The sequence below is a fragment of the Mastomys coucha genome, unplaced genomic scaffold (assembly GCF_008632895.1).
Source record: "Mastomys coucha isolate ucsf_1 unplaced genomic scaffold, UCSF_Mcou_1 pScaffold1, whole genome shotgun sequence".
Lineage (NCBI taxonomy): Eukaryota > Metazoa > Chordata > Mammalia > Rodentia > Muridae > Mastomys > Mastomys coucha.
Window position 1 is genome coordinate 36,545,713 of NW_022196891.1, and position 15,736 is coordinate 36,561,448.

A 15,736-nucleotide genomic window follows, 5' to 3' on the forward strand; every position below is an offset into this window, starting at 1 on the left:
AACTGGAAATCTAGATAAATTGGATGAATTTCTAGAGATACCACATACCAAAATTAAATCAGGATCAGGAAATCTATCTAAATAGTACCATAACTGCTAAGGAAATAAAAAAATTCCAACCAACAAGAAATAAATAAATAAATGGAAAGGGCCTGATGGTTTTAGTGCAGAATTCTACCATACCTTCAAAGAAGAAAGACCTAATACCCAGACTTTTCAAACTTTTCCACAAAATAGAAGCAAACAAAACACTAACTAATTCCATATATAAAGCCATATTTATGTTGATACCTAATCCACAGAAGACCCGACAAAGAAAGAGAACCTCAGACCAATTTAACTTAAAAATATCATTACAAAATCACTCAATAAAATTCTCAAAAAACATCCAAACATACATCAAAATGATTATTTACCACTATCTCGTAGGTTTTCTCCCAAGGATACTGGGATGGCTCAACATATATAAATAAATTTTAACAAATCACATGATCATCTCAGTAGATGTATAGATGCTGAAAAAGTATTTGACAAAATAAGACACTCCTTTATTGTAAAAGTCTTGGAAAGATCAGAATTCAAGGCCCATACCTGAACATAAGGAAAATCAATATAGTATAAACCAGTAGCCAACATCAAACTAAATAAATTACTTTTAATGAATTGAAAGAACAGTGGGATGTGGGACAAGGAAATAAGACAAAACACAACATTGGTTTGGACGATGCCTTTTAACATGAAATAAAGTTATGGCTGATACCCCACCAGAGAAGATGATTAGATATTTCTTATTATCTAATATGATAACTGCTTATTTATAATTTTCACTGAAACTAAAATATAGTGTGAATATGGAATCACATGGATCTTCTTGTATCTTTGTATTGAAGTGCTATGTAGTTTATGGATGTATTCACATGTAATATATGATTATTTTATTAAGTATGTAATTATTATTTATAATTTGTACTTTAGTATGAGAATAATATCACTTTTTTCATGAAGTATAATTCTGCTTCAGGAAACCTCATACAATATAGCACAAGATCTTCTAGTTTCTATTGATCTTCAATCTCAAGATCTCCTATTCCACTTTTTTTAAATTTAGATCATTTTTAAATTTATTAGAATTTTAATTAATGATTTTGAGATAGGAATCTTTCGCATTGTCTTCTTTTATTTTATTTTGTTTTCTTTTGTTTTGTTTTTGTTTTTTGAAACTGGTTTTCTCTGTATAGCCTTGGCTGCCCTGGAACTCACTTTGTAGACCAGGCTGGCCTCAAACTCAGAAATCACCTGCGTCTGCCTCCCAAGTGCTGGGATTAAAGGCATGCACCACCACTGGTGGGCTGCATTGTCTCTTTTGACAGTACAAAAGGCAATGATGGCAGTATCATGAATGAACATGGCCTTGTTGGACATCAGTGGGAGGTGAGGCCCTCGGGACTGAGGGTGTTCAATGCCCCTGTATAAGGGAATGCTAAGGCAGGAAGATGAGAATGGGTGGATGGGGGAGCACCCTCATAGAGGCAGGGGGAGGAGCCATGGGATTGGGAGTTTCTGAAGGGGAGAACTGGAAAGGGGAAAACATTTGAAATGTAAATAAAGAAAATACCCGGGGGGGGGGGAATAAAGGATTTCAGTTGAAAGCATGAATGCTTTGTAAATTTAGATTATGGTCTGGTTTTAAGCATCATTTTTCCTCAAAATATATTATGTTATATAAAGAAATAAAAATATAAAAGAATTTACCCTATGGTAGTTGTAGGAAGAATTATTGCCAGAGTATCTTGGGATCAAAATAGATTTAAAGCTGACAGACCATTTGGAGATGCCTATGTATATCTAATAATTCCAAAAATGTTTGAAAAACTCTTCACATGTGATATTAGTATCTAACAGTAAAAGTGACAGGAAAAAAGATGAAAAGGCTAAATAGACATATTTACTAAGAGTCTCCCTTCAAAATCAAAAGCCATGATAGAAAATCATGAAAGAAGAGATAGAAACACTGTGGGAAAAAGATTTCTATAGTAGTGCCAGGGACAGAGAACTACATCAAACTGATACTGTGAGAGCAGTTTCATCAGGGAGGACACTCCAGCAGAGGAGAAAGTGTGAAGGGGATGGTCTCAGCAGGCTCCATTTATGAGGTTGATAATTCTCATCTGATAGATCCTGATAACTAGGCCCGTCTCAGAGCTCATGTGGGTTAAAGACATGCAAAACAGCCTTGTTACAATGAAGACGTCTATGAAACATTTGATGATAATAAATTAGACAATCTAGAACTAATTCTGAACATCTATGACCTACTACACTTGAACAAAGGGTGCAAAGAATTGTGAATGGACAAGCGGTACTGAATGAGAATTAAGTCTAACTTGGAGAATACTGCCATAAATTAGAGTCAGTGGTTGATTCTGCTAAGCTTGTAAAGAAGGATTAACGTTTCTTCTCAGACTTCCAAAAATCATGGAGAATGAACTCAGAAACTGTTATTTATAAATGTGCAGATATCTATTCAGAAGTAGGCTATATTTCTTGGCTGTTAATTTTTGTACTGGTGGTAAAATTGCTATGCTAGGCAAAAGTAGGACAAGGTAGAGTATTATTGTATGCAACTCATAGTGTTATCTGAAGTCTTTATTTCCATGAAGAGTTACTTTAAAAGTATTTGAAATTTGCAATGTTAACCTGTTTGACATCTCAGCATTCTGGTGTCTGAAAAAAGACAATCTTTGCTGAGTTCAAGCCAGGGCAGTCTACATGATTTCGAGGTCAGCCCTGTCTACAAGTAAGACGATAAGTTAGTTAAAAGGATAAGGGAAGTGGTTGGCTGGCTGCAGAACTTCACTTCTCTCTCTCCTTCCACAAATACAGTCTCCTAGTCTCACCTTCAATTCTATAGACAAAAACATGCGTTTGTCTCCTCTTCTTTTCAGACCCCATCCTCAAAGGATCACAAAGATCTTGTAATCCAGCTTCTCTATACTCAACACATCTTATTTTCAGCCTCTGACATTAGGAGGCATTCAGTGGGTAAATACCAGCTGAAAGCAATGCCAAGTTCTCATTCTTGGATCTTCAATAGAATCTCTACAGAATACTTGATGCAGCTTTCTTTCCCATCATCCTGCACATATTACCAGTGAAGCCAGGCGATCTTTCTCTCTTAACTTCTTTTTTCATTATTTTTAAAAAAGTTGTTTAATAACTGCATTGCTGCTATTTTGCTACTCATCACTCATCGCAGACACCAGCTGACCTGCCAGCTTTCATGCCATGGCCAACCTCCAGTGTACCTTCATTGCCATTAAGCCAGATGGCCTGTAGCAAAGACTTATAGGAGGGATTATCAAGTAATTTGAGCAGAAGAGGTTCTGCCTGATGGCTGTCCGAAGAACACCTGAAGCAGTGCTACATTGACCCAAAAAACCATCCTTTCTTCCAGGGGCTGGTAAACTACATGAACTAGGGCCCATGGGGGTCATGGTCTTGGGAGAGGCTCAATGTGATGAAAACAGGCCAAGTGATACTGGGAGAGACCAATCTAGCTGATTCTAAACCAAGTACTCACTATTCGTGGGGATTTTTGTATTCAAGTTGGTCTGAACATCAGTGATTCAGTGGAGAGGGCTGAGGAGACTGGTCTATGGTTTAAACCTGATGAAATGATTGAATGCAAGTCTTGTGCCCATGACTGGTGCATGAGTAGATGTGAATAAAGGAGAGCCCTTTTTGGCACTACTGATGGGTTGCTAGACACAGCTCTCTATCCCACTCAGTTGATAGATCATCTTTCCTAAAAGCATAAAGACTTTGGAACTGGAGCAAAAATAAATAAATAAATAAATAAATAAATAGATAGATAGATAGATAGATAGATAGAAATAAAAACACATGACCCAAAACAACAAAAAACAAAACAAAAAACAAAAAAAGGTTGCATTTATATTCATTGTTTATAAAAAATAAAAATTGGTAGCAGTTGCTATGCTTCAGAGTCTTATTGTGTAATTGCAAGGTTATTACAGGTTTTGAACAGCAGAGTTCCTGTGTGCCTGGTCCTGCTGGACCCAGTTACGCCCAGTGTTGGGACAGATGTTGGTTCCTGCTCACCTCTGATCCTGGGTGTGTCAGAGTGTTTGGGAGTGGAGATTCCTCTGGGTTTTGTAGGACTGGCTGCGGAGTTTGCGCCCAAGGTCTGCTCTGGACCCCAGCCCAGACAGACCGGAAGGAACCCGAGTCACTGGGCAGGTGTAGTTCCTGTCGACACTTATGGTATTTCCATTCTGAGGTGTCATCTTCATAAACCTAGAAACACATTATAACTGGAACCCGCAGTGGTCCCAATTATAATCTCCATAGAAAATTTCTACTAAGCAACACACAATCACACTATTCTAAAATCTAGAGAGGAAACAAAAACCGAGAAACAAAGAATCTTTGAAATCCCCCAACTTAGGTGCCTGCATTAAATAAATAAATAAATAAATAAAAAATCAATAACAGCCAGAATGGTATGTCTCCACTAGACCCCAAAACCCTACCACAAAAGAACCTTGTTTTTCTAACATAGCTGAAGAGTAAGAAAAAGATTGGGGGGATGAAGTAGCAGGTTTCGAGAGGGAAGTCTGGAAAGGAGATAACATTTGAAATGTAAATAAAGAAAATATCCAATAAAAAGAAAACTATTTCCTAGGGGTACAAGCAAATGTAAAGGGTAAAAATGAATGAATGAATGGATGAATAAATAAATAAATAAACTGTAAGAACAAGATAAAGATCTTAATAAAGCAAATGAACAAATCCAGGAAAAGACTAATAAAAGTGGGAGAAAAATGAACAAAACTGTTCAAGACCTAAAAATAGATGTAAAATCAATAAAGAAAAGCCAAACTGAGGGAATTATGTAAATCAAAAAAATTGGAATTTGAACATGAATCCCTGAGGCATGTCTCACTAACAAAACCTAAAAGATGTATGGGAGAATCTCAGATGTTGAAGATGCAATAGAAGAAATGGATACATCAGTCAAAGAAAATCTTAAGTCTAAAATTTCCTGACACAAACCTTAGAGAGTATCTGGGACCTTACGAAAGACCATATCTATGAATAATAGGAATAGAGAAAGGAGAAGAGACCCACATCAGAGGAACAGAAATTATTTTGAACAACAACATAGAAGAAAATCTTCGTAATTTAAAAAGGACATGACTGTAAGTAAAAAAAAAAAAAAAAAAAAAAAAAAAAAAAAAAAAAAAAAAAAAAAAAAAACAGAACACCAGATACACCAGATAGATTGTATCAGGAAAGAAAGTTCTCTTGGCACATAATAGTCAAAACAGTAAACATGCAAAGAAAGAATATTAAATGCTGCAAATAAAAAAGTGCCAGTAACATATAAAGGCAGTCCTATTACAATTACACCTAACTTCTTGATGAAGATGGAGATGGAGATGGAGACTCGTAAAGCAAGAAGGGCCTGTACAGATTGCTGCAGACTCTATGAGACCACAGATGCCCTATTATACACAACAACACCTTCAAGCATCAAAGATAGAGAAAATAAGACATTATATAATACAACAAACTCAAGCAGTATCTGTCAACAATTACAGTGCAATAGAAAGTACAAAGAGGAAAACTCCATACTAAAAATGTTACCTAGAACCATGAAAAACAGAATTGTTATAACATCGTCTAGGAATAGATTCATGTGAGGAGTATTCTGAGTGCTTGTGAGAACAGCAAGCATCCTATGACTTTATTTCTGCAAACATAGATTTGTTGGAAAGTGTTTTTGTGTTCTTCCACAATTGAGTGAGTTTACTTCACACTACTCATTACAGTTTGTGCTTTTACTCAATTAATTATTTAAATTATTCTTCATATGTCTCTTGGGGGGAACCCATGGTTTGTGATGTCTAACTTGACCTTGAAGTTTTTTTTATTAGATATTTTCTTTATTTACGTGTCATACAATATCTCCTTTCCCAGTTTCCTTTCCAAAATAAAAAACAAAAAACAAAACAAAAAACCAACAACAAGAACAAACCCATGTACCCTTCCCCCTCCCTCTGCCTGCCACTCCACCTTCTCCTGCTTACTGGCCCTGACATTTCCTTACACTGGGGTATAGAACCTTCACAGGACCAAGGGACTCTCCTCCCATTGATGACCGACTTGGCCATACTCTGCTACATATGCAGCTGGACCCATTAGTCCCATCATGTGTACTCTTTGGTTGGTGGTTTAGTCCCTGGGAGTTCTGAGGGTACTAGTTAGTTCATATTGTTGTTTGCCCTAGGGGGCTGTAAACCCTTCAGCTTCTTTGGTTCTTACTCTAGCTCCTTCATTGGGGACCCTGTACTCAGTCCAATGGATGGCTGTGAGTCTCTACATCTGTATTAGTCAGGTACTGTCAGAGCCTCTCAGGAGACAGCTATATCAGGTTGGATTGTCTTTCCTTCAGTCTCTGCTCCATAGTTCGTCTCTGCAACTCCTTTCATGGGTATTTTGTTACCCCTGTTAAGAAGGAAAGAAGTGGCCATATTTTGGTCTTCCTACTTCTTGAGTTTCTTGTGGTTCATGGATTGTATTTCATGTATTCTGATCTTTTGGGCTAATATCCACTTATCAGAGAGTGCATACCAAGTGTGTTCTTTTATGATTGTGTTACCTCACTCAGGATGATATTCTCCAGATCCATCCATTTCCCTAAGAATGTCATAAATTCATTGTTTTTAATAGCTGAATAGTACTCCATCGTGTAGATGTTCCACCTTTTCTGTATTAATTCCTCTGTTGAGGGACATCTGGGTTGTTTCCAGTTTCTGGCTATTATGAATAAGGCTTCTATGAACATAGTAGAACATGTGTCCTTATTACATGTTGGAGCATCTTCTGGGTATATGCCTTGGAGCAGTATAGCTGGGTCCTCAGGTAGTACTATGTTCAGTTTTGTGAGGAACTGCCAGACTGATTTTCAGAGTGGTTGTACCAGCTTGCAATCACACCAGCAATGGAGGAGTGTTCCTCTTTCTCCACATACTTGCCAGCATTTGCTGTCATCTGAGTTTTTGATCTTAGCCATTCTGACTGGTATGAGGTGGAATCTCAGGATTGTTTTGATTTGCATTTCCCTGATGACTAAGGATATTGAACATTTCCTTAAGTGCCATTCAATATTCCTCAGTTGAGAATTCTTTGTTTAGCTCTGTACCCCATTTTTAATAGGGTTATTTGGATCTCTGGAGTCTAATTTCTTGAGTTCTTTGTATATATTGGATATTAGCCCTCTATCATATATAGGATTGGTAAAGATCTTTTCCCAATTTGTTGGTTGATATTTTGTCCTATTGAAAGTGTCTTTCACCTTACAGAATGTATGCAACTTTATGAGGTCCCATTTGTCAATTCTTGATCTTAGAACATAAGCTATTGGTGTTCTGTTCAGGAAAATTCCCCTCTGTGTCTATGTGCTTGAAGCTCTTCCCCACTTTCTTAAAACTATTAGTTTCAGTGTATCTAGTTTTATGTGGAGGTCCTTGATCCATTTGGACTTGAGCTTTGTCCAAGGAGAAAGGAAACGATTGATTTGCATTCTTTTACTTGTAAACCAAATCAAAGAACACATCAAAATGATCATCCAACATGATCAAGTAGGCTTCATCCCAGAAATGCAGGGATGGATCAATATATAGAAATCCATCAATGTAATTCACTATATAAACAAACTCAAAGAAAGAAAATATGAACATCTCATTAGATGCTGAGAAAGCATTTGACAAAATCCAACATCCCTTCATGATAAAAGTCTTGGAAAGATGAGGAATTCAAGACCCATATAAACATTAACATTAAACATAGGAAAAGCAATATACACAAACCAGTAGTCAGCATCAAACTAAATGGAGAGAAACTTGAAGCAATCCCCCTAAAATCAGGGACTAGACAAGGCTGTCCACTCTCTCCCTACCTATTCAATATTATGCTTGAAGTCCTAGCCAGAGCAATTAGACAACAAAAAGAGATCAAGGGAAACAAATTGGAAAGAAAGAAGTCAAATTATCACTATTTGCTAATGATATGATAGTATACTTAAGTGACCCAAAAATTCCACCAGAGAGCTCCTAAATCTGATAAACAACTTTAGCAAAGTAGCTGGATATAAAATTAACTCAAGCAAATCAGTGGCCTTCCTCTATACAAAGGATAAACAGGCAGAGAAAGAAATTAGGGAACCAACACCCTTTACAAAAGCTACAAATAATATAAAATACCTTGGTGTGACTCTAAGTAAGCAAGTAAAAGATCTGTTTGACAAGAACTTCAAGTCTCTGAAGAAGGAAATTGAAGATCTCAGAGGATGGAAAGATCTCCTATGCTCATGGATTGGCAAGATTAATATAGTAAAAACTGGCCAATTTGCCCAAGGCAATCTACAGATTCAATGCAATCCCCATCAAAATTCCAATTCAATTCTTTACAGACTTAGAAAGAGTAATTTGCAAATTCATCTAGAATAACAAAAAACCTAGTAAAGGGAAAACTATTCTCAACAATAAAGGAACCTCTGGTGGAATCATCATCCGGGACCTTAAGCTGTACTACAGAGCAATTGTCATGAAAACTGTATGGTATTAGTACAGTGACAGGCAGGTAGATCAATGGAATAGAATTGAAGACCCAGAAATGAACCCATACACCTATGGTCACTTGATCTTTGACAAAGGAGCTAAAACCATCCAGTGGAAAAAAGACAGCATTTTCAACAAATAGTGCTGGCTCAACTTGTGGTTAGTATGTAGATGAATGTAAATCGACCTTGAGATTTTATATAGGTTAAATTCATGAAAACATTATTCATATGACCTTTATTGACCATTAGAATATTAATTGTTTACATTCTGAGTAAAGATGCCAATTGTATGATTCTTTATTCTGCCTCATTTATCAGTTGAATTCTTCCAAGTCCTAGTAATAATTTCAGCAACACACAAACACACACACACACACACACACACACACACAGAGAGAGAGAGAGAGAGAGAGAGAGAGAGAGAGAGAATGCTACTAAAACTATAAAGATGATCTTTCAATACTTAACATCTATACCAGAAATGATGCAAGGACACACCCACATTTGTAAAGGAAACAGTACTAAAGCTTAAATAAAGTAGACTCATGCACATCGATAGTGGGAGTCTTCAGTACCTCATTTTTACCAATGGACAGATTATCCAGACAGATACTAAATATGGAATTAATAGAACTAACAGATGCGATGACTCAATGGAACTTACCAGTTAACAAGTCTTAACAGATAGAATAAAGTTGAAATAGTTCCTTGCATCCTTTGAGAACACCACTGATTAAAGCTGATATCAATAACAGAAATAACAGAACGCTTAAAAAGTCATAGACACAGAACAACTATCTCCTGAGTGAAAAAGGCTTCAAGACAGAAATTATGGAAGCATTTAAAGATTTTCTAGAATACAATGAAAATAAAAACACAATGAAAAAGATGCTTAGAGGCAAGTTTATAGCATGAAGAGACTACTTAAAAAATAAAACACCTGGAGAAATATCATTTTAGAAACTTAACAATACACCTGAAGACTCTAGATCAAAAAGAAGAAATAATACCAAAAGGAAGCAATTGACAAGAAATAAACAACTTTGGACACTGAATTCAAAAGCACATCCAAAGGATCATTCACCACAAAGTCATAAAGTAGGCTTCGTCCAAGAGACACAAAGATGTTTTGACAGATGTATATCAATAGTTATAATAACTATAAAAGTAAACTAAAAGAAAGAAACCATATCATCATCTCATTAAGTGGTTGACAAAATTCTAGCACTATTTCATGATAATAGATCTGGAGAGATTAAGGACAAAAGGGACCTAAATCAACATGATAATTAAGTTACAGTAAACCAGTAGTCAGCAAGGCCACTAAAATCTGGAACAAGACAAGACTGTGCATGATTTCTCTGTCTCCTCAATACAGGACTTGAAGTCTTCACTGAATTGAAGACAACTGAAGGGGATCATAGGGATATATAATAGAAAGTAAGAAGTCAAATTATCTTTTTTCCTAGATGGTATAATAGTATACATAAGTGACTCAAAAAATCACACAGGGGAACATTTGATAAGCACATTGAGTAAAGTTGTTGTATACAATATTAATTCAGAGAAGCAGCAGCTTTCTTATACACAATGGTAAATTAACTGAGAAAGAAGTCAATGAAGCAATAGCATTTACAATAACATTACATAATGTAAACTATCTTGAGATAATTCAAATAAAGCATGTGAAAGGCTTATATGATAAAATTATTTAAGTCTTTCAAGAAAAAATTGAATCAGATATCAGAAGGCTGATTAATAACTTCCATGCCCATGGATTGGTAGTACTGGCATTCTACCAAATATAATATACATATTCAATGCAATCCCCTTGTAAATTCTAACATAATATTTCACAGACCTTGAAAGTTAAATATGCTAAGTATTCATTCATATGTGGAGATTAGTTATTAAGTAAATGATTATCAAGTTATCATCCAAAGGAGAGGAAATAAAATAGGTTTAATAGGTGAATTTTGTGGCAGATCCAATGAGAACAGGAGGTGATGGGGAGAGAATGCAATAAGAGACAACTATCATTGAGGGTCATTTGGGGGGTAGTATGAAAATTTATTGCAGTGTAATCTTCCCAAATATATATAAAGTTGGCCCTAATGAAGTCTCCAAATAATGGGTAACATGGAGTCCCAACTGGCTTTCTCTGGTTAACAGATAAAACTCCCAGTCCTGGGATTGGTTTACATCTAATTGAGCTATTGGACAAATGGGTGTCACAGAAATTCCTTAAAAACCCAGGCTACAGCCAAGGCAATAGTTTCCTCTCCCCGAACTGGCAAGTTCCCATTTGTGAAGATGACATCCACACAACTCATTGACCAGGGAAAGGATAAGCTGGTATACACATAATAACTTTTATCTCTATGTTCTAGGGACATGAGTAGAGGAGAGTTCTTTGCAAGCTACCAAAAGAGAAGCATATTCACAAACCCAGCCACAAACCTTTAATCTACAATGCTGTCCTGCCTGCCAAAAATGACAGAGCAAGGTTGGCCCTGGGCTTGTTGTCTTACAAATCAATGTCTGATTTGACTTAAGGCCCACACCATAAGATGAAACCCACACTCAGTATTGCATGGATGACCTAGAACCAGAGACTAGAGTCCAAAGTAAAAACAAATAATACTGGCCTAGATAAAATTATTCCTAATTGTATCTGGCATACTGGTCGGGCAGAACTTTACTCAGTGATGACCAGAGAGGTTTCCTCCTACATCAGGTGTGAACCATTAGACATGCCCACAGCTACATAGTTCACACACACACACACACACACACACACACACACACACACACACACACACTTCAGGGGCATGTAGAAAAGTTGGGGTGGAAAGGAGATACCTTGGGACACTAGGATCCAAATGCAGTCTATCCATCAAACCCCTACCCTCTGAACTCAGGAAAGTTTCCAGAAAAGGTAGCAAGAATATGTAGAGCCCAAAGGGATACAAGACCTCAGGAGAAAAAGGGCCTTCAAATCAACTGAGTATGTCTCATATGAACTCCTATAGACTAAAACATTATGCATAGGCCCTGAATGGGTCTGTACCATGTCCTCTGTATATATATTATAGTGTTAGTTTAGTGTTTTTATGGGATTCCTCAGTATGTGAATGTTTTTCTGATTCTTGGCATTCTCTTGGGTTCATATCCTTCTGTATAACTCTCTCTTGTCCAAATTCAATGCAATGATTTGTTTTATTTTATTATGTTTTATTTAGTTATGTTTTCTTGTTATATCATAGAAGCCTACACTTTTTTTTTTTAACAGAAAGGGAGCAAATCTGGATGGGAGAGGAGGGAGGTAGGAACTGGGAGGCATAAAGGAAGAGGAAACTTGTAATCATGATACATTGCATGAGATAAAAATCTCCTTTCCACAAAAGAACACACATGGTATATAATCACTGATAAGTGGATATTATCACAAAATCTCAGAATGCCCAAGATTCAATTAACAGACCACATGAAGAAGGAAGACCAAAGTGTGGGTGCTCACATCCTTCTTAGAAAGGGTAACAAAATACTCACGAGAGCAAAAATGGAGACAAAGTGTGGAGTAGAGACTAAAGGAAAGGCCAACAAGAGACTACCCCACCTGGGGATCCATCCCATATACAGTCATCAAACCCAGACACTATTGTGGATGCCAAAAAGTGGAGCCTGATATAGTTATCTCATGAGAGGCTCTGCCAGAACCTGACACATACACAGGCAGATTCTTGCAGCCACCATTGAACTGATCACAGGGTCCCCAGTGGATGAGTTAGATAAAGGACTGAAGGAGCTTAAGAGGTTTACAATCCCATAGGAAGAACAACAATCTCACCAACCAGAGCTCCCAGGTTCTAAACAACCAACCAAGAAGTACACATGGAGGGACCCATGGCTCCAGCTGCATAGGTAGCAGAGAATGGCCTTGACAGCATCAAAGGGAGAAGTCCTTGGTCCTATGAAGGCTTAATGCCCCAGTGTAGTGGAATGAGAGTGGGGAGGTGGGAGTGTATGGATAGGTGAGAGCACACACTCATCGAAGCAGAAGGAGGGGGAATGACAAGGTGTTTCTGTGGGACAACATTTGAAATGTAAATAAATAAAATATCCAATAAAAAGAAGTAAGAAGAATCTCTTTTCCATAAAAGAGAAAAAAGTATCAAGATTCTTTTATAATTGCAAGGTTATAGAGATGATAGATAGATGATAGGTAGATAGATGTAAAGATAAATAGACATGATAAATAGATAGATAGATAGATAGATAGATAGATAGATAAATCAATAGATAGATCAATGATAGATTATAGGAAGACAACAAAATATCATCAAATTGGTTGCTGATAATAACCTGAAGAAATAAATGATGCAAGCTAGAGTTTAAAGAGCACAACTGTGTCCACAAAATACAAAAATAACTGAAAGGTAACATTATTAACATTGCTTGCAGATATCCCCCAGAGACTGAGGAAGCATGTCTAGACAGCTAGCCTGAGTTCTCCATCTAGATTCCCAGGAAGAGCAGAAAAACCAACTGAAATATCAGTCATAGCAAACTTACCTATAGGAGGTGAGATGAGAAACACAATTGTAAACTTCAGCTTATTGTTTCAACTTTCCTATTCAATTCATGCTGGAAATTGAAAGCACCTGGTTTGATTATACGATCACTTTTGTTACTCTCTGTTCTATGACTTAGAAGCATCATGCAAGAAGATTTCCAGAGGGGAAGCCCAGATAACTGCCATAAGTTAGCTTCTCTAGAATATCAGTGCTGGACATCTTAGTTCTTGCAATAATGGTCTGCTTCTGTTCGCCTGTCTATCATTATTTAGTCTGTCTGTGTGTCATCTATATATCTACATCTTACTCATTATTCACTCATTTGCTTTTCTTGCTGTTTACTTTGTAAACTCACTCATTCAAAAGGAAAAGTGTGACTATTATTCTCTACAATATACAGAATATCAGTCATACAGTATTTATAAATCATATTGAATGTACTGAGGAGATTGTATTTAAGGGTAGATATGTATGTATATAGATATAGATATATGCATGCAATAAGAATTAGAGAAAAAAGAGACTTTGAGTCGGAGAACAAGGAGAGGACTACGGGACAGTTTAGAAGAAAGGAGAACAATGTAATTATATTATAACCTCAAAATTATAAAAGTACAAAATAATAGAAAGCAAATTCTTTCTTTCATTTCACAGGATGGACTTTTCTTTCATTGGATGACTGTTTTCCTGTGACAACAATTCAAAGTGAAATATCATAGTATAACAAAATGAGCTTAAATCTCTGAAATGATAGAAAATGAGAAAGGAAGAATCTACAAAAAGTAATTTCAGGCCAGAAGAGTTAAATAAATTTCCCCTCATTATATAGAAACATCAAATAACAAATATCAAAATAAAGACTTCGTGAAACCAGATTCAGGCACAGTGACTAAACTCCAGAATCCTACTCCATCTTTAAAGCTTTTTTTATTAAAGTTAAAATAAATTTAAAATATTCTCATACACATAGATGAATTAAATATATGTGGCTAGAAAATGCACATTTCATATCTTTTTCCACTTACCTTCCCCTTTAGCAGTAAAAAGCCATGTAGTTAGGAGGATATGTGATAAGAGCAACATGGTACAGAAACCCATGTGCTAAAGCTTAAAGCTCCAGATGTGGTGGTGCTTCTGTCATTAACAGTGCTGTGAAAGACATTGAATTTCAGTGTATTACTAGCATCCAGTTTGGTAAATATCAAAGTTCAAAAGGGAGGGGCAAAACAAACACTATTCAATCAATGATTTCACAATAATAAGTTAATTATTTCATATTTATTAAGCAATGTAATATCACTCAACATTTAGTGCCAGTCTCCTAGTCAGTCAAATTGTTATTCAGAAAGGAAGATGAGAGAATACTTTTTTTGCCTTCTTATAGCTATGATAGGTGGTTAGGACAGTTGGTTGATTTTCTTCTTTGTAAGCTTACATGGCTGTCTGGTAAAATGAGTGCAAGTCCTCAGGTAGAAATTTTCAGAACAGATCCCAGCTTAGGTTCCTTTGGGCCCTGTGCTGTTGAATATACCATTTAGAATTATCTTTTTCTTGGAGGCAACTAAGTGCCATAGAAAGAGTCATCAATATTTTGAATTCTATTAGACAACCTTGACCAACAACTCGAAAGACTGCTTCTCTTGTCTACTATTGTTGTGTTTCTTAGATGGTTTTGGTTTTGGATATGTGCCTTCATATATAGAACTGTATATATATGTAAAAAGTAAAAAGGCATGTAGTTAGGAGGATATGTGGTAACAGCAACATGCTACAGAAGCCCATGTTCTACAGCTTAAAGCTCCAGATGTGGTGGTGCTTCTGTCATTAGCAGTGCTGCAGATGACATTGAATTTCAGTGTATTACTAGCATCCAGTTTGGTAAATATCAAAGTTCAAAAGAGAGGGTTACACACACACACATACACACACACACAAGCACACACACGAGAGTAAGAGATCCATTCCATAAGTTCTTTTACTCTAGAGAAACCTGATTAATACCCCAAGATACAATGAAAACCATGTTGGTTTAAATTTATTTAAATACCTAAAATTCTAAAAATCCCATTCAATAACACAGGGTTTTTCAAACATTGACTGGTTGCCTTAGTCAAATGGTAATTATGGTGAATTAATTCTCCCCATTCTGAGTGTCATATTATATGTATACACACACAAACATACAGACACACATATATACATAGGTGTATATAAAATGTGTATTATATAATACATATGTATATTATGTTATACAATGTATATGTGTATATAATGGTATATGAGTATGTACATATTTATATTGTATATGTATGTAATATATATATATATATACATATATATATATATATAGGTATATGTATATTTATATGAACAAATGATTCTCTATATGTATAACAAAAAATTAAAAACTCATTAGTATTTGGTGAATAAATATAATTTTCACGTCTCCAGTGAGTTCCTAAGCAGGGAGCAGCCACCCGGGAGGCACAGGCCCCACAAGTCGCAGGGGTCT

General features: G+C 36.1%; 1 protein-coding gene across 1 annotated transcript in view; it reads right to left on the bottom strand.

Moving 5' to 3' along the window:
• The window catches only part of LOC116069714 (complement factor H-related protein 2-like), a 187,601-nt gene that overhangs the window by 164,227 nt on the left and 7,638 nt on the right, over positions 1 to 15,736 (bottom strand). Inside the window, exon 3 of the mRNA XM_031340572.1 lies at positions 14,250 to 14,373. Within this exon, the coding sequence (XP_031196432.1) occupies positions 14,250 to 14,322 (73 nt within the window). The 5' untranslated portion in view covers positions 14,323 to 14,373. The remainder of the gene's footprint in view (positions 1 to 14,249; positions 14,374 to 15,736) is intronic.